Source organism: Scardinius erythrophthalmus, assembly GCF_964197995.2.
Source record: "Scardinius erythrophthalmus genome assembly, chromosome: 11".
NCBI classification, from domain to species: Eukaryota; Metazoa; Chordata; class Actinopteri; order Cypriniformes; family Leuciscidae; genus Scardinius; species Scardinius erythrophthalmus.
The window spans coordinates 4,436,145-4,462,053 of NC_138231.1; the positions used below are offsets into that span (position 1 = coordinate 4,436,145).

Sequence of the window (25,909 nt, forward strand, 5' to 3'; positions counted from 1 at the left end):
TCATGCAGGGGATGTTTGTGAAGATAACGGTCTCATTATCTAAATAATGGTCTTCTCCTCAGGTTCTCGTTCCTGGCAACATCAACAATGCTTTCCTAGATCAGCTCATCCCGGATACTCCGTACTCTGTGAATGTGATGGCGGTATACGCTGACGGAGAAGGCCCGGGAATTGATGGAAAAGGAAAAACATGTGAGCTGAGTCTTAAAATGTTTTGCTTTATACACCAAAACACAGATGATAAATGCATATTTTATTGATGGAAATACATTTTGATGCTATTAAAATCAGCATGAAATGAAAATGAATACATTTTCTAAATGCATGTTATGTATATTTATGTTTTTACCTCTTACTGTTTAATCAAAATGTCATAACTGGACCTTGACAGTGAAAATGCAGGACTTTTAGTAGAATCATTTAGTCTGCCTAAACCCTCCCCTGCAAGCTTGCTTTTATTTGCATTCACTTTTGAGTGCCATGCCCACTTTTCAACAGCCAATTAACAACTGATGCACAGAACCATAATAATCCATTTCACTTGGATGTATATCACAATACAGAAGAAAAGATCTGTTGCTACTTCTGTTTTTATCATGATATTAAACCATCTACTATAACACCTAAGCTACAGCATGACAACTCCCTGGCAATCACTCAAAACAAGCTTTGTAAATGTCATCTATTGCAGTACCACGAGCTGGACCCAGGAACATGAGGGTCTTCGAAACCACCACAAGCACGATCAGCATCGGTTGGGATCACGCTGAGGGTCCTGTGCAACAATATAAGATTGCGTATGCTCCTTTGACTGGAGATCCCATCACAGAATTTGTGAGTTGAAGTCCAGTTATTATTGCTACAACATTATATATTTAGTTATTCACTCTGTCAATACTTTTGATTCCATCTGCACTGCAGTCCTTTTGCATTAAGGTCTATGACATGAAGTGAACATATAATTTAAATGAACTCTATTTATTTTCCTGTTAAGTGCTTATTATTATACTGTGCATGATTCATCAGTGCATCTTATTCTTATTTGATTTGTCAAATTATTCTTGGTTGTGGTTATTCAACCAAACATTATACATCTGATGGTTTTCTCTACAGACTGTTGTTCCTGGCAACAGAAATAATGCTATCCTTCAAAATCTGCTTCCTGACACCCCATACAACATCACCGTTACAGCAGTTTATCCCGAGGGACCTGGCGGATCCCTGAACGGAAATGGAAAAACACGTGAGTGCCCTTCCTAAACAAACACCGCTTAGATTACTAAGCTTTGGTTGCTTTTTTTGTGATCGCTATTCAAAAAAAACTTGTGTTCAGTAGTAACTAACTAAAAGCTGCAACATTACTTCTTTAATACATTTTACTTAATGCATTAAGTAACTTGTATTTTGGGAAGCTTTTTTAGTTTGAATTATATTTTCCGTTTCAGTTTTAGGTTTAGATACATTTTTAATCATTTTGTTATGTGCTTTGGTCATTTTTATTAGTTTTAGTTAAATAACTACTGTATTTAGGTTTAATTTATTTTTAGTTAAAAAAATGTTTTTAATTTAATTCCAGTTGCTAATTTTAGTGCTTACATTTTTCTGACTTTTAAAAATATATATATATATTTAGGCGTATATAAGTTATTTTAGCTTTATTTCAAAAATGTTTTAAACAAAAAAATATTTTAGTTATAGTTACAGTTGGTTTTCGTTATAACAATAATAACCCTGAATAGTAGCAAGTACAAGTAGTACAATCTCAGCCTCGCCATCTGCCATTTAAGGATATTCTTAAGGGTTTAAAGAGAATATGAGTGAATAATTGCTGGTAGGGCATGGTGGAGAGTTTGAAAAACTGTTGTTTGTGTTGGCATAAACTAACATTAAATGTGCCAGTTAGCATGGGCTAGAATCCAGAACATCCATCAGCTAATAGTAGCACAGCACAACTGAATCCTCACTGTAAACCTATGCATTTCTTGTTATAGGAGGATTTAAACACTATTACTATGATATTTAGCAGTAGTTTTTAACCATGGATCTTACTTTGGATCTTATGTTCAGTTGGCCTGCTGGAACCTCAGAACCTGCGAGTCTCAGACGAGTGGTACACACGCTTCCGTGTGTCCTGGGATCCGGTTTCAGCTCCGGTCATGGGTTACAAACTAGTCTATCAACCAACAGGTACCAAAAAAGTCATCATGAAATCATAATTGACCCTGTTTTCTTTCTGTTTAAAATTCCACAGTGCAATTTAATTGTTAAATGTTTTGTTGCCATTCTTCCTTTAGATAGAGACGAGTCTTTGGAGGTGTTTGTTGGTGATGTCACCAGCTATACCCTACATAACCTGCTTCCTGGCACAACATATGACGTTCAGGTGTTCGCCCAATATGATGGCGGTGTCAGCAAGCCTCTCACGGGACAAGGGACAACATGTACGTGTTCAGAAATTAGTTTTTTTAGGTTTGGTTTTATGCCACTGTTTTCAATGCCAGCAAGATTCCCAATTTGAGTGCAACATCTCCGTCTTGTCCTTTCAGTGTACCTCAATGTGACCAACCTTGAGACATACGACGTTGGCTATGACAGATTCTGCATTAAATGGACGCCTCACCGTGCTGCCACGTCTTACAGAATCAAGCTGAATCCACTGGACCGTGAGTCACGCTTAAATTGAACCCTCACTACCTTCTACCTTAAGTAGAATTAGGGTAACTCTCGCCAAATTGCAAAACTGTTGTACACAAACAATGTTCTCAATGCTCGAGTTCATGTGTAGAACCCCTGGTGATACTGAGAGCAAAGTTTCATGTTGTGTCGAGCCTTCTTAGTGTTTTAAAAATAGTGATTTTTGATGCTATCATAGTCGTGCCCCAATCACTCCCATTCAAAAGGCAATTTGACTGAAAACGAAAATACGGTCAATCTTAAAAGTGCCGTTTCCATTCTAATTATGCTTTTAAATGAAATTTGCCTCGGGTTGATTAACAAAAAGACCATAGCTTGCAATTTGCTGAGAGTTACGCTTTAAGTTAGCACTGATCTGTTCCAAAACCTAGTGAGCTGCCCACCTAGGTAACATTTGTTGGCATGTGGCCACTTTCCATCAGGATGTTTTCATTCACTGTGTTTCATTATTCATACACCACTGTTCAAAAGTTTGCGATCAGCAAGATGATTTTTTTTTTTTACATTAATGATAATAAGAAATGTTTCTTGAGCAGTAAATCAGCATATTAGAATGATTTCTGAAGGATCATGTGACACTGAAGACTGGAGTAATGATGCTGAAAATTTGATCACAGGAATAAATTATATTTTACTATATATTTACATAAAAAAATATTTTAAATTGTAATAATATTTAACAATATTACTGTTTTTACTGTATTTTTATCAAATAAATGCAGCCTTTGTGGGCATCAGAGTCTTTCAAAGAAATTTAAAAATCTTACAACCCCAAACTTTTTAATGATAGGCTTATATATAACCATTTTTTTTTTTTTCTGTTGTGGAAACTACATCGAAGCACCCTGCTTTTTAACTGTGACTTTATTAATCCAGATTAGTGATTCGGGAAAAGCTTTATCTGTTTTTTTATTTATTGTGTTCACTTTTACTGTAATGTATAGTGTGCATCTCGACCATTGACTTTTACAGATAACAGCTCTAAAGGAGCTCATGGAATATAATTTCAGAAACTGTATTTTGCAACAGCAATAAAAAAGTACCCAGAGTATAACCATGCTACCAAGACTGCACCATAGTAATGTATTGGTTTTCTTTGAAATAACTTAGAATATATGTAAATACTGTAGTATGTTTGGATACCTTCAGTGTATCATGGTACTATTGATTAATCTGTTTGCAGCGGCAGCCAAAGGCCAGCAGGAGATCACCATCACTGCGGGTCAGAGTCAGTATTGTTTCGAAGGTTTGAGTCAGAGCTCCCTCTACAGCGCCACAGTGTTTGTCCAGACACCCAATCTAGAGGGACCCGGAGTCAGTGCCAAAGAACGCACCCGTGAGTTCAGCCTTCATCCAGAAATAAGCAGAATTCATCCTCTTACTGAATTTAAACAATGGTCTTACAATGTCTTCTGACTTCTTTTGGTTCATCTAGTTGTTAAACCAACACCGGTGCCAACAAAACCACCCACTCCTCCACCACCACCCACTATTCCACCCGGCTGGGCGGGTAAGTGCCTTCAGCCACAACTCATAGATTTTTATAAAACTCATAGATACTTATACTCATTGAAACTCATCATAGATACCTAAAATAATGCCAATTTTCATGGTATTTCGTGGCAGCAGATTTTCAATTGACAAGCAGCACTCACGTTTTCTTCAAAATCTTTGTATGTTAGTTAAATAGATTGCAGGGTGTGTTTGGATTGGTGGAATAGAGTGTACAGAATTTTTTATGGATACGTGCATTGCAAACATGTTCTAGATCTGCTTCTTTGCAATGAGTTTGGCTCAAATTAGTTTCAGTTTTAAAACCTTGGAGAAAATCCTTCTGCTAATAAAATACGGATCTTTTTATCTTCAATTCATAAAAAAAAATTGGATCCCTTAATTCATGCTGGATCATGCTCAAAAACCTTTTTATTCATCATGCAAAAGAAGTCTGCAAGTGGCCAGATGCTTCAACCCACAATGTTTTCTACTCCAGAGGAGTCAGCTGGCTTTAAGTATGGAGAGACATGATCCACAGAGGATTATACATTTAAGAGAGAAATTTTCCAAAAGGGCATTTCGTCTGATTGAAAATGACACCATTAATTACATAAACTAACAATGGACAATACTTCTACAGCATTTATTGATCTTAGATAATTTAAAATTTTGACATTTGCTAAAACATTTCTAAAATCAAATTAATGCATTGTGAACTAATATGAAACATTGCCATTTTATTAAAGGGGATCTTTTACGCCCTTTTTTAAAGTCTTGATTTTGTTTTTGGGCTCTACTAGAACAGGTTTTCATGCTTGATTTAAAGAACCACACATTATTTTTCCCATGTTTGACATTGTTGCAGCTCCTCTCTTCCCAGTCTGTCAGTAACGCTCTGTTTAGTTCCTGTCTCTATGAAGCCCCTCCTTCTGTAAAGCACAATGTGCTCTGATTGGTCGGCTGGATCAGTGTGTTGTGATTGGTCAAGAGCTTTGAGTGTGTTTGGGGAATGTCCCGCCCCTTACCATAACCACCAGTTTCAACACACTACTAACTAACTCAACCAGGCCCCGCCCCTTTATTCTGCGTATTAATTATTTAAATGAGGAATATTGTGACGTGTTTGTTCCCGGAAGAAACTCAAGACTACAATGGAGGCGTTTCAGGAGTTCAGAAACACTGACACTGATATAGAGAATAACTCCCGCTGGAGGGACTTTGTGCTTTGGAACACTAAAGAAAGATGAACATGGAAAAAAGCATAATAGGTCTGCTTTAACTAATATTAACTAAGATTTATAATTGCTGTAAAAAAAATCTTAGCTCATTAACAATAATGCAACTAATGAATTAAGAAACGAGAACTTGTTGTTAAGTGTTATCAGTGTTATTAGTTCCCTTTTAGATCTTCTGGATTTCATATGTACTTCATTCTTGCATAATTTCACAAGAAATTTTGGTCTGATTATGAAAGTAATTACAACACGGAAGTTCATTAAAGGTCCCATTGCATGACAATTTCACTTTTTGAGGGTTTTTAACCTTAATATGAGTTTCCCTAGCCTGCCTATGGTCCCCCAGTGGCTAGATGTTTTGATGGGTGTAAACCAAGCCCTGGGTATTTTTGATAAAATGAAAGCTCAGACGGGCGAATCTAGAAATCTTCCCCTTATGTCGTCATAAGGGGAAAGGTTACCTCCTCTTTCTCTTCTTTGCCCGCAAAGACAATTTGGCCCGCCCATGAGAAAATGAGCTGCGCGAGCACGATATTGTTTTTTCCTCGAGAGACATCATGGCTTGCAAACGAGCGAAGCATGGCAGTTGCTCAGTGTTTGGATGTACAAATGAACACAAATGTATTTTTTTAGTTCCTTCATCCGAGCCTCTGAAGAACCAGTGGGTTATGTGAATTTCTGATGTGTAATTGTTCAAGTTCAGACAGATAGTCTTTGTCTCAAAGTCGTTCAATACTGTTTATGCACCAGTAAATCAAGCCAGTGACTAAACGATCAACTTCACGTCGTTTCTCTTGGTAGGATGAAAATAATCTAACTTAAACTGTGATTAATATATACAGAAAGCGATCAAAGAACAATCCTTTTCCAATCGCCCAAGCTGTCAATCACACAGCGCGAGTTTATCTGGACACTTGCCAAAACATGTTATCAGTGACGCTGTTATGCTGTACAACGAAGCTCTTACTGTACTTACCTCATGTTTGCATTGGTGAAATCATTAGTGAGAGTGCAAAAACTGCGTTGCAATGATAAGATCTTCATTCACGCGATCAACAGACTGTCATCTGCTCAATGCTCATCACTGCAACCTTTTATGTGATGGGAATAGATCTAAATACTTAAAAAACTTATCACGATTCGTTAATCCCGATAGCTGTAATAGTAAAAACATATAATGGCTGTAATAGTAAAAGTTTTCGAGAGAGTTCCACATGTAATGCGAGATATTTCATATGCAAGCATGTCAGCCAATCACAGCAGTGGGCGTTTACACTGAAGTCTGACAGCAGATACGCCCCTTGAAAAAAAAGCGTTCAGATCAGAGGCTAAAATGCCTTTTATTTCTAAGTTATAACATCTTTTGATCTAAAAAACATACTAGCATTATAAGGGCACCCCAGGAAACATTCTAAAATAATAAAATAATCCATGCAATGGGACCTTTAAACTGTTTTTTTCAGTGCTTGTGTTTGAGATGAGATTTCATTACCGATTTTCCACTCTTATGTAAAAGTTTAATTAGAAACAAGGGGTTTGGTTAGAGCTGTTCTTGCGTTCTCCAGTTCATAGAGTTGTTTTTGTGTTCTCAGTATGCAAAGGAGCAAAAGCAGACGTAGTGTTCCTCATCGATGGCTCCTGGAGTATCGGAGATGAGAGCTTCAGCAAAGTGATCCAGTTCGTCTTCAGCGTCGTTGGTGCCTTTGATGTTATCGGCCCATCAGGAATGCAGGTAAAGCCCTAGCAAGAGAATAGCAACACCCTAGCAACCAACTTGCAACACCCTGATAATCACCTATAACATGTTGTGACTAGTTTGCAACTTTGGGACATGTAAAAATTTAGTTGGACCAATCATCTCTGGGTCAAATATGTTGCATCACTGAATCATTGTGACCATGTTTAATTGTATCTCAATATCTTTGTGTCGAAAGGTTTCATTCGTGCAGTACAGTGACGATGCAAAGACCGAGTTCCGGCTCAATGCGTATAACGAGAAAGGCACCGCGCTCTCTGCTCTCAAACTCATCCGTTACAGGGGAGGAAACACAAAAACAGGTATCACTCCAACACCTAAACATTTACAGCTGCTCTAAACACTTTAAAAGTCTCATATCTCACTGTAAAGTTTTTTTCAGGTTTATTTTATTTTGAATTTTTTTAATTATAGTCAGCATAAATTAAATTCAGTGCAACAAAGATGACCATGATGTATGCTTACTGTTTTGTAATGATAGAAATCCTAATGATCCTAAAAGAGGCTTGATTTTCTTTGTGCGAAAATAATTAAAATACATTTAAAAAATATATATTATTATGCATAATCATTATAAATTTTTAGAATTTGTATAATAATTTATATAATTTATAAATGATTTTGTAGTGATACATGACCTCCCCCTCCCTTCCGTGCTTCCTGAAACAGTCATGAACCATTTAGAAAAAACAAACTGGATGTACCCTGTCCAGCAAAAACAGAGCCTCCTGAATTTAGGATTGGAAGCCCTTCTGCCGGCGGAGTTCTCGCCACCTTTTGAACGCTTTTCCGTTGTAAATTCGGGACTTCGCACGTTCCTTCTCCTTTTCCCTCTTCTTTGTTATTTGTTCATCGGAATGTCGTTTCTTTGGTCGTGTGTCGGCCATATCAAATTCTCAAGAATATAAATTTTTAACGTTAGTTGTAGTCATTGTCTAGGACATCTCTCCTCTAGCTAACTTCCCTCTTCATGCTTCTCTCTCTACCACTCCCCACACCCCCCTTTCATGTGCACGCGCACTAACCCCCCCAACCCCCACCCCCAAATCATTCTTGTCGGTTATTGGCTGGAACACTGTTTGTTATGTTTCGTGGTCCAGGCTGGGCCAGTTTGTTTTTCTTGCCGTCTGTGGAGCCTGGGCCGTCTACAGAGATCACATTTTTTTACAGTGTGTTCAGGGGACAGGCAGCTAGCGGAGAGTGACGAGATGTTTGCTGGATGTGACAAAAAATGTTTCGGCCTAAAAAACGCTCTACATCGCTTAGAGCACCTTTAATGTGAAGAATTAGCAGCATAGAGTTTTAGATGTTAAACTTATGAGGGATGAGTTTTGTTGATGTTGTTTCCTCACCTTTGACACTCCCAGGTGTGGCTCTGAAGCATGTGAATGAGAAGGTCTTCACTCTAGACAATGGAATGAGGAGAAACGTACCGAAGGTCGTGGTGGCCGTAACAGATGGACGTTCTCAGGATGAAGTGCAGAAGAATGCTGCCAAGCTACAGCACGCTGGTATGACACGCTGCCAAACTGCAAAGTTATGACATAAGCATGAGCTCATTACCATATGACAGCCCATAATTACACATCAACACCTATTCAGAATTCAAAAACTGATGAAAGACAGTGTGAACTACACCAGTATGCAGAGCTTTGATGATAATTGAAGGTGTAGTAGGAAACCACAACCCAGTTATGTCTGTTTTGATGCAATAACACTTTAGGTACAGACTATAAGATAAATATGCTAATGTAGGTTGTGCCGTATCAGGTTACAGTGTGTTTGTTGTTGGCGTGGCTGATGTGGACTTCGTCGAGCTGCAGAACATCGCCAGCAAACCAAGCGAGCGTCACGTCTTTGTGGTGGACGACTTTGATGCCTTCTCCACCATTCAGGACAACCTGGTCACGTTCATCTGTGAGACTGCAACATCCTGTGAGTTGATGTTTTGTGGTACTTTACAAATGATACTTTTAAGAGAGCTTTGAGAATTTTATAGCTGATCGGTTCAAAACTTAAATTAATGCGTTTACGGTTTGCTTCCACAGCCTGCCCGTTGATCTATGTTAATGGATTCACATCACCAGGTAGGCGTGTGTCATATACTGTACATTACTGGTCAAAAGTTTGGAATCGGCATGATTTTTTATTTTTTTTCTTATGCTTACTAAGGCTGCATTTATTTGATCAAAAATACAACAGTAAAACTTATTACAACTGTTTTTATATTTTAAAATGTTATTTATTCCTGTGATGCAAAGACTAATTTCCAGTATAATTACTCCAGTCTTTAGGGTCACATGATCCTTCAAAAATCATTCTAATATGCTGAAACATTTCTTATTACGCTGCTTCATATTTTTGTGAAAACCATATACACTGTTTAGCATTCTTTAATGAATAAAAAGCTCAAAAGAACAGCATTTGAAATATAATTTTTTGTAACATTCTAAATGTCTTTACTGTCACTTTTTGATCAGTTTTATGTGTTCTAGCTGGTTATTCATTTCTTTAAAAAAAGAAAACCATCATGACCCCAAACTTTTGAATGGTAGTGTATCCATAAGTGTGTTTATGCATGTAGACCACTAACATGAATTATGTGATTTCCCAGGATTCAGAATGTTGGAAGCTTTCAATCTGACTGAGAAGATGTACGCTAGCACCAAGGGTGTCTCTATGGAGCCTGGTTCCTTCAACAGCTACACTGCCTACAGGCTCCACAAGAACGCTTTCCTGAACCAGCCCTCATCGTGAGCACAATCCTCTCTGGATTTGATTTGAATGCTGATTTTGTGTACAATTCTGTTGCTCATCATGCATGACTCTGCATGGTGAATTTAAAGGAACAGTGCAATTTCTTTCAGACTTGATTTCTTATGTGGAACAAAAAAGGAGAAGTTTAGTCTTTCCATTCAGTGAAAGCAGACGGTAACCAGGCGCTGTCACACGTAGTGATCTGTTATAAGACATGCAAGGAGTTGACGTCAAACCTGGTGTGATGCGTCTTGACACACCATATTTGAATGTTCAAGAATCAGACCAAAGAGCAAGATTTTGAATGGCTTTAGAAGAAATTTACTGTAAAATACAAGTCGTATGGACCACTTTTCTGATATTTTATGGTACTTTTTGCAGCTTGAAGAGCAGCATGAACATCTCCTTTTGTATTCCTCGGGAAGTCAGTTGAAGTATTTCTTGAAAGTCTTACTCAAAGTACACGACTGTTCATTAAGTTTGGGGTCTGTAAGGTTTTAAACAAAACAATCTTTTTCAAATAAATGTTGTTCTTTTGAACTTTACAAAAAAAACAAAAATGTTTTTGAGCAGCAAATCATCATATTAGAAGGATTTCTGAAGGATCATGTGACACTGAGTAATGATGCTGAAAATTCAGCTTTGATCACATGAATAAATTACATTTTAACATGTATTCATATAGAAAATACTTATTTTTGATCAAATTAATGCAGCATTGCTGAGCATAAGTGATTTTTTTCAAAAAAATCACAGGCCCCAAACTTTTGGGGCCTGTGATAAGGTTGACAAGGTTTATAAGGTGACAAGGTTTATTTTGGAGGGGGAAGGGGAGATATTACTCCATTTCTTCAGATAACTGCAGTTATGCTAAATGTAATGCCATGTTTGCTATTGATTACAGTAATGATGGTTATTTTAAATCAGTTGTTCGTACGATGACACTCTGGCAGTGTGCTTGTGTGCAGACATCACTGTGAAAGTAATTTGGTATTAGAGAGTGTCATTAGAGGCCTGTAAGGCTAAAGTGAGAGCTTTCTTTGGCTTTTGTTAACATGCTGCTGCTTGCCCAGGTAGACTATCCAAAAGCATTCAAAGCCACGGTTCTCCCACACACTTCCGTGATTATTTTACCATAGAAAAGCACTGATAAAACTGTGGATCAAATAAATCTAGTCTGGCCTGCCAGTGCTGATGTCTGCAGAAAGAACAGATACTCCTCCTCGGTCTGACTGATTCATTTATTTATTTATTTTTACAGATATATTCATCCTGATGGCCTTCCTCATACATACACCATCATTCTGATGTTCCGACTGTTGCCGGACTCACCGAACGAGGCCTTCGATATCTGGCAGGTGTCAGACAAGAATTACAAACCTGAGACCGGTGTCACCATCGACCGTAAGTGCTGTTTCCCTCCTTTATATATTTTTAACATATTTTTTTATATTTTTTTATCTGCAAAAAAATATCTAATATTACTTCTACAACAACTCTAAATTCTCACACACTTTTGCTGGAAAAACAGATCATACAGTGATTAATTCCAATGGATGCTTCCAAGACTGTCATAAATCATTTGCAATAATAAAAATAAAAAAAACCTATCTGTGTCAGCCAGATAACTCTATCTTGGTTGCAAGTTTAAATCACCAGAGTTCATATTAACAAAGTTGATTGCCTCACAGAAAACCACATGTTTAAGATTGCAGAGCATACAAACTCCCCATCCTTATTTTGAGTCCTGTATACTGTCCACATTCATTTCTCTAGACTTTTACTTTGTTTCTCCTTTTATTTCTACTGAGGAGCAACATCTGAGAAACAAAGTTTATACTTAAATCACATATCTGAGATCTATAAGCTTTGAAAAAGTAATAAAATGCCCCTCAAGGCTTCTTTCTCTCTGTCCCAGTTATCTGATTAGGCCTGGTCCACAACATCTCATTTAGACCGATCATACATTTACTGTAGAGGTTGTTTGTTTGTTCTAGTTTGTGGGAATTTTAACTCTTTGTTTCTACTTTTCTATTTCTATTTGCTCAGCATCCGCCCAAACTGTGTCATTTTATAATAAGGATACAACAGGAGAGATCCAACGAGCCACGTTTAAAAATGATCAAATCAAGAGGATCTTCCATGGAAGCTTTCACAAGGTAAATTGCTTGTTTAATACTGTGCTTTATGCATATTGATGGTAAAAATTGGTCGAGACGTATACCCACATCCTCCACCATAGATGATTCTCATGTCCGCTTACAGAGCCAAGATGTGTGAGGTCTTCAGCAAAACAGACTCAAAACAAATGACGATTATGTCTGAATGCAGGAAAACATGCACAGATGTTCACAGATATAGATCAAGGGAGCTATTTCTTTCAAGGAGACAATGGTCTACAACTGTGGAATAAAAATGTGGGAAAAAGAGAGATTACTGTCAGCAAACTCATTCACTAGAGGGTTTGAATCTGAAATGAAGGCTTATGGTGAGAATTTCACCAAAAGGAACATCACAAAATTCTTACGTTGAAATTATAGTTTGATGAGGCAAGCTGCAAAAAAAGACCAGAAATCACCTTCGCAAAAGTGTTTATCTGGCAGACAAACAGGAAAATGTTGAATCACTGCTCAAAAAACAATTCCATCAGAGTGCCAGCAGATGCCAAGCGTGAAGCAGATGAATTACTTTGAGTTGATTAATACGTTCATCCTTATCTTCAGTCAGTATCTGTCTGGCCTTGATCCTGACAGACCGTCAGGTTCCCTGTCAAAGTTGACCACGGGGGAAATTCTTGTGGTTTAAAGGAGAGATGTGATGGCTTGTTTGTTGTAGTTTTGGCCTGTGTGATCATCAGTCTATACCCTCAGGAAACACATCACCAGTCACTTTAAAGTAAGACTGGATGGTCAGTCTATAATGGCATATGGTATATACTGTGTATTTGTGTGGCTAGCAGTGGAAAGGACTGGTTTACAATATTTGCATGTGAGAATGACATGAAGCAATGTGAAGATACAGAGCAGGATGTGTCCCAAATAAGTCAAGATAAAGGATTTATTAGGGGTTTAGTAACAAAGCTAGAGTTCACTTTAGTATGCCAAGCAATATCCAAACTTGGTGCATTGATATTGAAATCAGTTGAGGGTCACAGGTTGTTTACATCAGCTGTTTTTATCATATTTAGTTTTACTGTTGTAAGTCTTTGGTGTTTAACTCAAGTGTTATACAATGCAAATTTGTTTTTGTACTGATGTCAGACTTCATTTGTTATGAATAGATCTTTTGGTTTGAGTCCATCAAGGTCCAAATCCTAAAGAGATGAAGTACTTTTCATTTGTAAAGTGTTTAATTTACTGTATCGGCCAAAATAGGCATCACTGCTCGATTATTTAATATGTAAACCATTTTTCCATAATTTTTGTTTTTTTTGCACAGGCCTGTCTTGAAAAGAGCAGAGTGGGCGCAAACCCTGCGCTTCTGAATCATATGACAGTTTCTAATGAAAGCAAACGGAGTGGCATAGGCGTTCATCTTTGTGCTCGACGAAATAGTTCACGCTTCAGATGTCTCCTGTTTGGATGGAAAAAATGCCTGAATTTCAGAAATGACATTTTTTTTAAGAGCTGCATGGTTCTGGCACATCATTTTTCTCAGGCAGATGGCTTTTTGGTCTAGATAAACAAACATGATTTAGATTGTCTAGCTTCAGCGAAGTATTTAACTCTATGAAGCTTTTTTTTTTTTTTTTGGCTCTTCATATGATGCAAGGGATTTTGGGAACAGCAAGACTGTTGCTCATAAAGTAATAGTTCACCCTAAAATGAAATTCTGTCATCATTTATTCAAACCTGTGTGACTTTCTTTCTTTCGTGGTCTTTTTTGGACCTCAACAGCCACTAGTCACTGTATGGTTTCGCTGCATGAACAACAGCAATGTGAACATTATTCAAAATGGCCTTTTGTATTTCACTGAAGAAAGTCATTTGGAGATTTGCAACGGCATGAGGGTGATTAAATGATGACAGAATGTTCATTTCTGAAAATCTTTTAACACTAAACTCTAAATCACCATGAGCGTGCAGAAAGCTCTCAAGCAGCCGAGAGAAAGCGAGTATGGCCAGCAGAGACGTATCAGGGTTTCTTCAGATATCCTCTGTGGATTTGACTGAAAATGAAGGACAGCTCTGTTTTGAAAAATCTGTCCAAACGTGTGGCAGGTTCAGTTGAAATGGAGAAGTCATCTGTTTAAACCCTGCTTCTCTCGGCATGGTCACAGGTGGCCATTAAAGAGGGCGTTTGAGGACAGCTGCCAGTGATCCAATCAAAATGAGCAGAATCAAATGATTCTAATCAGTTCCAACAATATTTTAAACAGAATAACAGTACGGCAGATTATAAACATAATATTGGGTTTGGAAGGCCATACTACGCTTATTGTTTTCCAGTATGTATACTGTGCTCAGTATGTGAACTTTCTGTATACATGGAATATCTCTGGATATCCTTACAAATTTGACACAATCAATTATAGTATTAATTTTCATTCTGCTTTCTGACTGGACAGAATTGTGAGATTATTTGTGATTACTTTATTCTATTGACAGCACTAGTTTAAAAAAATCAAGAACAAAGAAAAATTTAAAGTAAATATTTTGAATTATTTTAACTAATCTAATAAAATGATAAAGCATAAAAGATAAAAGCATAGAGGATCATTATTTAATTTCAGAAACAATTATTGTGAGATTAATAAAATAAAATAATTGTGATTATTTTATTACATTGACAGCACTTATTTTCAAAAATAAGAAAAAAACAGTTTAAAAATGTAATAAAAGTAAATACTTTTAAGAAAATTGTTAATGTAATAAAATAATAGTACACAATTATTTAATTTAAGAAACAATTATTTAATTTAGTTGTCTTTATAATATAACACTAAATATTTTCTTTCATATTATTTTTCTTAATAAAGAGATACCATTATATTTTAGGTGGACGTTGACGTTAAAAAGTTTGAAAACCCCAAAATAGTATGTTATTCATTGCATAATGTGTTCTGTTTCACATACAAAAGTAGTTGTATTAATATGGTTTATACTGTGCATTATGCAGTAAGCTGTCTGATGTAATTCCGTATTGAAAATAATAATAGAGAACAGAAGATCCTGAAGACCTCCAGGCTAAACAGTAAATAATCATGTGCCACAGGAACAGCTCTAGATAATACGTACCACATTTGACTAGACGTCTACGTCATGCTTGTTTTGATATTGACTAGGTTTGATAGGCATTTTGTGAAGAGACTCGAAAGAAAACTGGTTTAGGCCCTCACAGAAAAATGGTGGTCTGGCTCCATAACAATCACTTCATCGTTCTAATGAATATCATGTCTCTTTCGCTTTGTTTAGCCCAATAGTGAAATGAACTTCAGTGTGCTGTATCTCAGGCCTCTAGCATGTTTACTAATCCTGACCAATCCTATGTGGTCGGATCAGAATCGCATCTCCTCAATCTGCTAACCGCACATTTCCAACCCATTCCTGATCCATAGCATAAGTTCTGAACTCTTCCATTAGCTTGCGTTGGAGAAATGTGATTACACTGCAGCGTTCAGCTGGTGTTTAAGACTTGGCAGCACGACGGGCCATGGCATATGGAGGAACAACTTCATCATGCGCTGTGGTGAACAGGGAATATCAGTGTACATTGATTATGTGGATCAGAGAGCTGAAAAAACTCTAAGGAGGCAATTCACTAAGAAATAAAGCGCCAAGCAGCCATTACAGGGCCAAACACATCGCATGCAGCCTGAGCAACACAATTACCATGACAGACGAATCAAATGATTCCAGAACCATGATTCTAGGCAGAGTAGTTCAAAGTTTATTGAGTACGTTTATCCATTTCGTGCAACCTGTTTAGTACCCTCATTGCCAGATGTCTGAAATTCCCTAACTTTGGGGAAGATCAAGAGGAGTAAAAGTACACTACGATTCAAAAGTTTGGGGCAAGTTTCATCAGGAGCCTCATTTGCATATATTGGAGGCTGAAAAGTTCACCCCTCAAACTTTGTCATTCCAGAAATATCAGATGGGAAATCTGCTGGATGATTTGACAGTCCCACTGTTGATGTATTTAAGCTTTAATATGTGATGATGTATTTGTTTACACTCTTTTTGGCTGCTGTTAATCTTTCCCAAATTTCTCTTTAAAAGTATTTTACAATGGACTTTCTGTTATCATCGCCTTGAGCGTGTCAGGATGAATTTGGTGGTGAAAGAACGTGCTGGTTTTTATGTGTGCCTCTGGCCAGAACACTCCCTTTGAACGGAGAGACTCCCAAAAATCCCTAATTAAGGCCCGAAGCTCTTGGAGTTAAGAACAACAATAGAAAACTGCCAACTGAGACTTTTTTAATGATTCGCACTGCTGAAGATGAATGTAAGGTCTGACCTCTAAGTCAGTTACAAGCTTGAACATCTAACAATCTTCTTTTATTTCCAGCTCCACATCCTGGTGTCTCCCAAGAGCGTCAAGCTGAACGTGGACTGCCAGGAAGTGGCTGAGAAGGAGATTAAACCAGTAGGAAACACATCGATGGATGGATTTCAAGTGCTCGGGAAAATGTCCAAATCTATCGGATCTAAAGGAGACTCAGCAACAGTGAGTGGCACCTTATGTACAAAAAAAAAAACAAAAAAACCCTGACTTTTGTTATCACGTATTGACTGAGAGCTCAACGCTCTCTTGCTCTTTCCAGCCTAGATCCTTTTAATTGGGCGCCTGAGCCCCATATTTGAAAATGCAAACTTTTATCAAAGACACGTGTAACATCCGTTTTCTCTGTGGTTGGGCAGTTCCAGCTCCAGATGTTTGACATTGTGTGCAGTCTCGGCTGGACCAGCAGGGACAGATGTTGTGACCTTCCTTCAATGGTAAGTGAAGCCTCTAGAGATCAGGGGCCAGTTGCACCAGCTGTGCGTAAGTTACAACTTGGCCTAGTTTTGACCTAAACGGGCACTAAGTTAACTTACACAAGACTAAATATTTTTCCATTGCACCATTAAAATGAGTTGAAACATAACTCTACGTATAATTTCAAGAAGGAATGGTTGGAGCAAAATAGTAGATTTACTGAATTGCACCAATAAACATGTTTTACCTGACAGATTTCAATCCTTTAGAGTAGACCAGAGGTTTTTAGGTTTCTGTCCTGCAGAGTTTAGCTCCAATCCTAATCAAACACACCTGAACCAGCTAATCAAGCTCTTCAGGACCGCTTGAAAATCACAAGATGAAGCAGGTTGGAAATAAACTTTGCAGGGCAGTGGGTCTCAAGTAGCAGGGTTGAAGACCTCAGCTTTTGACGTATAAGATAATGTTGACATCTACACTTGTTTACATTTTAAGAGGGAGGATATTATGTGAATCAGAAGCGGCTCTTCAATACGAACCCGACCTAAACTCGACCCTTCGTGTGCATGTTGATAAAATCAATCATAATAAATCATTTATTTTGTATCATTGTTTATTTATTGATCCTTATTCATTTCAAATACAGTTTCTAAATGTTATTTACAAATCGTATTTCAATGGAAATGTTCTGTTACTTATGTGAGGCAAAAGAAATTAGAATCAAGAATGAACTAAAATTCACAGCATTTCAACACAACTTGTGCTCACATTCAATATTTGATGGCTGCTATTGGATCACCGAGGGTAAATGCCATAATATGCAACTATGCATTACTTTATGGAAAGGTTGCAACCTACCAGCTACAGTATGATCTGCCTTAAGAATAAATGGTGCAACCGAATAAGGTACAGAATTAGTTACAAACTAAAAAATAGCAAGTGACACATTGAATTAAGCTTGATATTTTGAAAGACTAAAATAGTACTTTCTTTAAACATACTCCAATAATCTTTGTCTTATCTACAACTTTACAATGTTGATACTACGCCTCAAGTGTGGACTTTTTACGTTCAAATTGAAGTATAAACTTATGAACGGCTGGTGCAACCTTACCTAGGGTTACACAAAGGTGAAAAACCCAAAGCCTGGGTTAAATATCAGGTACGGATGACCCATGAACCACACTGTTTACATTCCACACCATGCCTTTGATCATTGTGGCCTTTAGCGAGGCTCTTAACCTCAGACTGCTTCAGTGGACGTGCTTTAAAGTCACGTTAAATTAAAAGCAAATGACGAAGTTAATCGGCTGTCACGCACGTCTCCTACATCTTTTTTAGCTTCATCTGCCCACGCATTGTCTGGTTTAATATTCCATATGTTTCTGATGCATCCCTGTTGACCTGATTCAAACATGAAATTTAACATGTGCTCAGCTAAACTGCTCGCTATAGTGTTAGATCATTTCCTTACTTTGATCTGTCGTTGTGCACTCTTCCATGATATTTGATTTGTCAACAGCAGATGGGTTTTAAAGGGGTGGTTGATTATGATTTCACTTTTCTAACTTTAGTTAGTGTGTAATGTTGCTGTTTGAGCATAAACAACAGTTTGAGCTAAAACTTCACATACACACTCTGGGAACATCAAAGACTTATTTGACATCTTGTGAAAAGGGCATTATACCATCCCTTTAAAAGTGATGTTTCACTACCATTCATTTGTGGTTTTTAGTTTGAAAATGTGTGAAATTGTTGAACTTAAGTGCCTTCGGTAAAGGGTTGCGAATGTGTGTCTGTAATGCAAACCATGAGACCAGCTGTGTCTTTATTATATTTTTAGTCTTCCATAAGCAAATTATTAAATACTTTGAATGTGTTTATGGTATTTCTGACAGTCAAAACACAAGGTTTTAATTAGGCTTGTCGTAGTTGTGTGGCCTGGGCATCAATATATGCAAAAACAAAGACATAGATTTATGTGGAGAAAATTAGTTTTCCAAACCTTCTCCATCCTAGATCAACATATGGTATTATCGATTTTTAGCAGACTTTTATCTAAGGTAATTTGCAGTACATTTACGTATACGTATTATACGGACAGTCTGGCTGTTGGGTTACAGTAAGTGTCTTTAAAGCTACAATGACATTTGACCTTACGTCAGATAAATGGCCAATCAAAACGCTGCACTGAAGAGCCTTTTGTATTTTGTACTCCACTATTTTGTCTGTCAAACTTATTGAATTGTCTGTGATATACAAACCTCTTTTTGCCAAATTCCCAACATTCTGGTAAAAAAAAGGTGTTTTTATAGTACATGTAATTAGAAATTTCGCTGTGTTCATTTTAATATTTATAACATGTCGACTGTCCAACTTTTCTCATAATTCTTCATAATTTTCTCATCTTCTACCATTATATTTAGTGTTTCAGTTTTTTTGCGTGATGATAAACTTTATCTTAATTTAAGCAACTTATTCCAAACTGTGGTGAGCGACTCGCCACATCATTTTGTTTGAAGGACTATGATAGAGTAATCGTTGTAGTAAGATAGTTTGCTCTTCAAGAGGTTGAACCTAACCCTTTGGTTATCAGTCTGGTCATGTCACTAACCAGCTTTTCATTTACTGTGCCTATACAATGCCTTTCAGAACATGTAAATAGCTGCTTTGTTCAGGATTGTAAGTGTCCATGAGCTAGACACCCACACAACCCACATGCAAAATCAGCGAATGGTTTGTGGATGTTGCCATTTGTTCTTATGTTTTTTGTTCTCTCTGTGATTCAGAGAGATGAATCCAAGTGTCCATCTCTTCCCAACGCCTGCACATGCACCTCAGACAGCACGGGACCCCAGGGGCCTCAGGGGCCAGTGGTAAGTCAACTAAAGTACAATTTAGACAATATTATTTAAATCATAAAATTAGTGCATAATATTGGTTTGTATCATTTGGCTCTGCAAAAAATGATTTTAAAATGTTAATCAAAAATTTAATTCATAGTTAACATGTTTACATTATTATTAGTTGGATTGATGGCAAAACTGTTCTCTCTGTAATTTCTCTTTTCCCAGGGTGCTCCTGGAAGCAAAGGACCACGAGGGGAGAGAGGAGAAACCGGTCAAGTTGTAAGTTGTCTGATTTTTCTTCTCTGTTCTGTCAAAGTGAACTTAACATGTACAATATAGCTTATTCATCAAGTTTACTACAGGATTGACATCTTTGTATATTGATTCTGTTTGTTCCTGCAGGGTCCGATCGGCCAACGTGGAGACATGGGTTTGCCTGGTCCGATGGGCCCTCCAGGACCACAGGGCCCTAGTGGGCACTCCATCCCGGGCGTGGCTGTAAGTCCATCTCAATTTCCATCATGTGTCCATTGTATCCTCACACAGTCAGATGTCAGTAGCCGGCCGTAAATCCTCCCGGCACACCAAACAGGGATTGTTCAGGCTATTTATTATAGTTGTGGCGGAGGCATAATTATGGCAGCGAGCTCTGGATTCAGCATTCCTGTGTGTCTGGGGGCTTTACACTCATCAGAGCGCTTGAAACCGCCTGATCCTGCTGCTAGCACACAAATCTCACTGGATTTACTCCCATCTCAGTTTCAGCTGCTGTGTTTTAGTGCTGTTTGCAAGCATTACTATTACTATTGCTCATACTTTGGAAAAGGATTTGAAACAAACCAATAACCCGAAGCATTAAACGTCGGTGTGAAACTCGCTCTATGTGAATGATTCCTCAAATCATGTGGCTGGAGGAGAGGAGTGCGGTTTAGGGCTGCACAATATATATCTCACGGTATATATATTTATAATAGGGGTTTAACGGTACATAAAAGTCAAGAAAACAAACAGGATGCCGCTTCCTGCCATCCCGGTTTCCTTTCCGTGAAGTTTGTGGAGCGCGTCACAAAAATGAATCGAAACTCAGCGTATAGGCTACTAGCAAGCTTTTGCGTACCATCTGAACTCTTGTTTTGGGTTGGTGCATAGATTATCTCTTCTTCTGCTCTTTTTCCTGTTGTGGAGGTTAGCAAACAGCATTGCATTACCGCACACGCCCCCTTCTGGATTGGAGCTTTGATCGTCTGTGACTGACTGTATTCATCATCTGACTCAATGCACCAAACCGTGACGTCCGTACCATGACGGTTCAGGACGAATACATGTACTGTTAGACCCCCTCTATATATATATACATGTGATCAGGAATTTCGCTTGCGGGACTCACGAAGCAAAAAAATATCACCACATAGATTTCACTTTGGATTCACTGTGTTTTCCAAAATAATGTTGCTTGGTTTGGAAGTGGCCTGTGAGTAAAAGGTGCTTCATGCATCATTATTGGATCTACTTTGCCCACAAAGTTTAATTAATGTGACTGTGCCTTTACAGCAAAACAATACAAATCCCACAGACTTGAGGGCCGTAAAATGTTTTTATTGTTCTTCAGCTAGGAAAAAAAAATCATTCTGAAAGTATTTCCTACAATATTGTTCTTCTGTGTTGCCATAGTTATAGCTGTAGTGTGGACTTTCCTGGTCTTGTATAATTAGAACAATTATTATTGTTCTAACATTATCGTCTTAACATTGAAAAAGAGACTAAATCTATATCTCGAGACCTGGACTTAACAACCACCCAGAGCAACAATCTGGCAACAACCCCTGCATGTTGGAAGTGAATTTTGCACAGACAAACTCCTCTAGAAATTGAGTTTTCCATCTTGTTTTTGAGACAATCTCTTAAATCACTCTTTGTCTCTCAGCCTTGTTCTCTGATCTGATATATACGTTTAATTTTTGTTTGGATCTCATTGAAACTTTTTACCAAAGCTTTGGGCACTCTTTTGACATGTCGTTTTCCTTGTATTTTCCCCATGCAGGGTCGTCCAGGTCCAAAGGGGGATCCAGGCGATGCTGGTTTACCTGGACAGAAAGTAAGTGTTGCTCTGCCGGAGTCTTAGGGTGGAAATGGGAGGATTATTCGCTCTCTACAGCCTGCGCTACCTCTCTGGACGGGCTCCATGTGGCAAACGTTAGATCTTAACTCAGGAGGGGGGATGGCTGGGCCTGGGAGGCAGCGCTCAACAATAGTGGTAGATCACGCCACAAGATAAAATGTGGGTTCGGGCTGTAATTTAGCCAAATCTGTAATATACATATACATATACATATACATATACATATACATATACATATACATACATTTAGACAGACAGACAGACAGACAGACAGACAGACAGACAGACAGACAGACAGACAGACAGACAGATAGATAGATAGATAGATAGATAAATCGCTATTCAAATGATACTTGATAGCTGAAAAATGAAGGGTGGATTTTTTATTAATGACTTAAATTTCAGTCTGTTCCTCATAGGACTTCTGAAGACTTATTTGACTACTTTTAAAATGATATGTGTAATTTTTCAAGCTTGAAAGCATCAGTCCCCATTGTGAAAAAGAGCACTATGGACATTCATCTTAGGAAAGTCTAGAAGTTTTGCAATAGCAAAGGGTGATTATGAGACAAATCAGATCTTTCACAACACAAAAAACTCAGGAACAAGCACAACTGGTTCCTGAGACCGCGAGGGAAATGAGGGATTGGTAGAGTAATGCTGATCCTGTTTAAAAGCAGATGATGTTTATTTGTGTTAATTAACAAATTGGAGGGCCCTAAAAAAAAAAAAAAGGCTGAAGGTTTTCACACTGTTGTGATTATACTGCATGGTCATTTTGTAAATTCTTTCGGACGGACTGTGATATCCGATCCCTGTTAACGAAGAGTGGGCCGAGCCGTGCAGGTGACCATGTTAGAGGAGTTGCTATAACAACATGCATTTAATGACTTGCAGAGAATGCAGCCGGGGTTTATAACGGCCAGTAAAACGGATCTGGAATATATTAAGTACCCTGTAAATCTAATGCCAAGACATCAAAGGAGAAGCAGGATTGACAAAGAGAAAGAAAGACAGAAAGAAAGCTAGCATGAACGAAATGGAAGGATATCATCTTGTGTGTTGGAGGAAACTGTTTGTGTAAAGTAGTTTCATTTGTTTGGTCGGAGGTAAGCGACCTGTGCTAATGTGAAACTGGTGTGAGACTCTGGCACTGAGTCTGTTAGTTTTAGCTTTTGTTTTTCTTCCATTCTTTCTCTCAGGGTCCACCGGGAACGGCTGGTGCCATCGGGCCTATTGGGCCGGCTGGAATACGGGTGAGTGAAGACTGTTCAGTGTACAACATATATATTTCATTTACATTTTATACATTTGTAAAGTACATTAAACATGTATGGCTGTGCTGCCTTTAATTTATGCTGTTCATTTAATTGTTATACTGTGAAGCACTTTGGTCAACTATGTGCTATTTATGTAATGTTCAGTTGAGAATTATTATCTATATTTTTTACTGCAAAAAAAAGTGTGTATTTACTATATTACAGTAATGTGTGAGGAAAATGTGCTTAATTGTTATGAAAACTATGTCACAATGCAAAAGATCTCAATAGTCCTAGTTTGGGGTGAAATACAACAGAGATGTTTCATGTGATACATGTGGATTTGAACGTGCATTCGTGTCATCAGTCTAATGCAGATCTGTGCGTGTATATTATCAATGCAGGGACCCCCAGGGAAGGAGGGGCAGACGGGATCCACGGGCCCTCAAGGACCTATGGTATGTTCTTGATTCTTTTGAGGGGAGGGAGTGTTGTTAAATTTGTTTTCTTTTGCTGAGATGCGAGACCGTATGGCAGACATCTGTTTTGCTGAAGACCAGAGCTGTTATTCTTTTGTTCAGGGACCCCCAGGAGCCCCTGGAATGCCAGGACCTACTGGAAAGCCTGGAAAGAATGGAGATACAGGTGTTCCGGTATGAAACCTTCTGGTTTTCATAGACATACAACAGCACGACACTGTCACTGCCAGTAATTTGCTAAATTAGTCGAAATGCATATGGCAGAAGGAAAGAAAAACTACACCTCTTAAATACATCTATTGTTTGAGAGCAAAAAGAGATTTCTTCCAAAGTCTCAGCTGATTTTTCTTCTGAGAAAAAGACCCCAGTAACCTCACGTGTTTCTTCTAGATTCTTTTTTTTATAAGAATCTCTCAAACTGTGCTCAGATTTACAATCTAAAATCAGAGATGTGAACTCAAACATTTCTCATCAAATGATCTAAGCTGCTTCACATTCATTTTATAGCTCTATACTCCTACTGTATGACAACATTTAGGTCTATTTTTAATCTATTATTGCTTCTCTTAAGGAATTTTTGGAGAAACATCTGAGACAGAGTTGATAATTAAATGAAACATAACTCAGAACTGCATTGTGTCTCCGGATCTATAAAAGAGCAAACCCTGGCCAACACTTTTCTTTTAATAGTTTAATTGTTTAATACAAAACGCGAGTAGCACCTTTCTATGAGTTTAGACACCTTTCTAACACATTGAGACTGTTATTCAAAAAGTACAAGTTAAAAAAGGAAATAGTCTAACACGATCCACATTGTTTGCAGTTCAATAAATATTTACTCACTGACATGCACAGTGCGGTTTTGGCATAAATGAGGAGTGATTGAGTGATTTTAGCTCATCTTTGGATGTGTCACAGTCTATTTAAAGAGAAATATGATTTTCATTCATACAGGGACCTTCTGGGGTTAAAGGAGACAAAGGAGAGAGAGTGAGTGATGATTTTAATATCTGCTTTTATCATTTCATATGAGTTTGAGTGGAGGAGACTTTAACATCTCGTACTCGTCCTCCTAGGGAGACTTTGCGTCTCAGAGCATGATGCGCTCTATTGCCAGACAAGTCTGCGAACAGCTCGTGAACGGTAATGCATTTCCAAGTGTCTCATGCTCACCAAGGATGCATTTATTTGATCAAAAATACAGTAATATAGTGTTGTCTATTTGAATATATTTTAAAATGTAATTTATTTCTGTGACGTAAAGCTGAATTATCAGCATCATTACTCCTGTCTTCAGTGTTGCACGATCCATCAGAAATTTTACTGACCCTTAATTTTTTTAACAGAAGTGCACTCAAGGCTAAAAGATGTTGTAAGCCATAATATGCATATGCAAATAATAACACGAGTTGCATTATAATCCACTGTTTCACATTTTACAGGACAAATGGGTCGATTCAACGAAATGCTGAACCAGATCCCCAACAACTATCACAGCAACAGTCCAGGCCCCTCTGGACCCCCTGGACCTCCCGGACCCGAGGGATCACGCGGAGAGCCTGGTCGGATGGGCAGGAACGGCCTTCCCGGTAGTCCAGGGTTGCCTGGTCGGCAGGGAGAACGAGGTACCTAAAACAACAGCCAAAATCGAAACAAAAAACATGAAACCGTGCCAAATACAGCCATGTGATTTTAATCAGCCTCAAGAACTGTGGTTAGTTTGGACTTCTTCCATTCACTGTACAGTATATGTAGAAATGCTAGACAAATAATTGAAGCCTAGTGAGCTTCCGTGTGGTTTACTGTCTAAATTAAAAGGAAACCTTATACACTCTTAAAAATAAAGGTTCTTTAATGGCGTTGATGGTTCCATGAAAAATCTAAGGAACTTTTTCATTACATCTTAATGGTGGAAGAAGGTTCTTTTTAAAATGTTCACACTAAAGGGAGGTTAGTTTTCATAGTTTGTATAACTATTGGCGGAAGTACCCACTTTTTGGCATGTTTGCAGAGCAGGAACTGGGAACGATTTTAGTTGTTCTTTTCTCAGCCTCGATGATGTGTAGCATAGCAAGTTTTATAGGAGATTTAGTCTCTTAGCCTTCCTTTTTGCTCTAGTACAAATTCCATCTCCATTATCACGAAACCCTAGTCTGGCTATCACCAGACCAAGCTCACCTTTTAAGATTGAACAGTGGTCTGGGGAGTCAGTTCTGTATTTTCTACTGCACAAGAGGCGTGATCAGCGGGCATAGCTCAAATGAGTCTGTACACAATTGGATAGTCCTTTAACCAATCAGACCAACGATCCGGGTGACATACTTTCCAGGCATGAAATGTGTGTTG

General features: G+C 38.0%; 1 protein-coding gene across 5 annotated transcripts in view; it reads left to right on the plus strand.

Annotated features, from left to right (window-relative positions):
- Positions 1–25,909, plus strand: part of col12a1b (collagen, type XII, alpha 1b) — a 74,131-nt gene that overhangs the window by 42,893 nt on the left and 5,329 nt on the right. For all 5 annotated transcript variants that reach the window (XM_081379127.1, XM_081379123.1, XM_081379124.1 and 2 more), the window contains 28 exons: positions 63–192; positions 692–834; positions 1,114–1,243; positions 2,068–2,187; positions 2,295–2,441; positions 2,547–2,663; positions 3,878–4,030; positions 4,130–4,204; positions 7,016–7,155; positions 7,358–7,481; positions 8,547–8,690; positions 8,950–9,114; positions 9,228–9,266; positions 9,794–9,932; positions 11,198–11,340; positions 11,986–12,095; positions 16,447–16,605; positions 16,800–16,877; positions 19,647–19,733; positions 19,932–19,985; positions 20,109–20,204; positions 21,748–21,801; positions 23,028–23,081; positions 23,489–23,542; positions 23,666–23,737; positions 24,518–24,553; positions 24,640–24,706; positions 25,006–25,188. In XM_081379127.1, the coding sequence (XP_081235253.1) occupies positions 63–192; positions 692–834; positions 1,114–1,243; positions 2,068–2,187; positions 2,295–2,441; positions 2,547–2,663; positions 3,878–4,030; positions 4,130–4,204; positions 7,016–7,155; positions 7,358–7,481; positions 8,547–8,690; positions 8,950–9,114; positions 9,228–9,266; positions 9,794–9,932; positions 11,198–11,340; positions 11,986–12,095; positions 16,447–16,605; positions 16,800–16,877; positions 19,647–19,733; positions 19,932–19,985; positions 20,109–20,204; positions 21,748–21,801; positions 23,028–23,081; positions 23,489–23,542; positions 23,666–23,737; positions 24,518–24,553; positions 24,640–24,706; positions 25,006–25,188 (3,013 nt within the window). The remainder of the gene's footprint in view (positions 1–62; positions 193–691; positions 835–1,113; positions 1,244–2,067; positions 2,188–2,294; positions 2,442–2,546; positions 2,664–3,877; positions 4,031–4,129; positions 4,205–7,015; positions 7,156–7,357; positions 7,482–8,546; positions 8,691–8,949; positions 9,115–9,227; positions 9,267–9,793; positions 9,933–11,197; positions 11,341–11,985; positions 12,096–16,446; positions 16,606–16,799; positions 16,878–19,646; positions 19,734–19,931; positions 19,986–20,108; positions 20,205–21,747; positions 21,802–23,027; positions 23,082–23,488; positions 23,543–23,665; positions 23,738–24,517; positions 24,554–24,639; positions 24,707–25,005; positions 25,189–25,909) is intronic.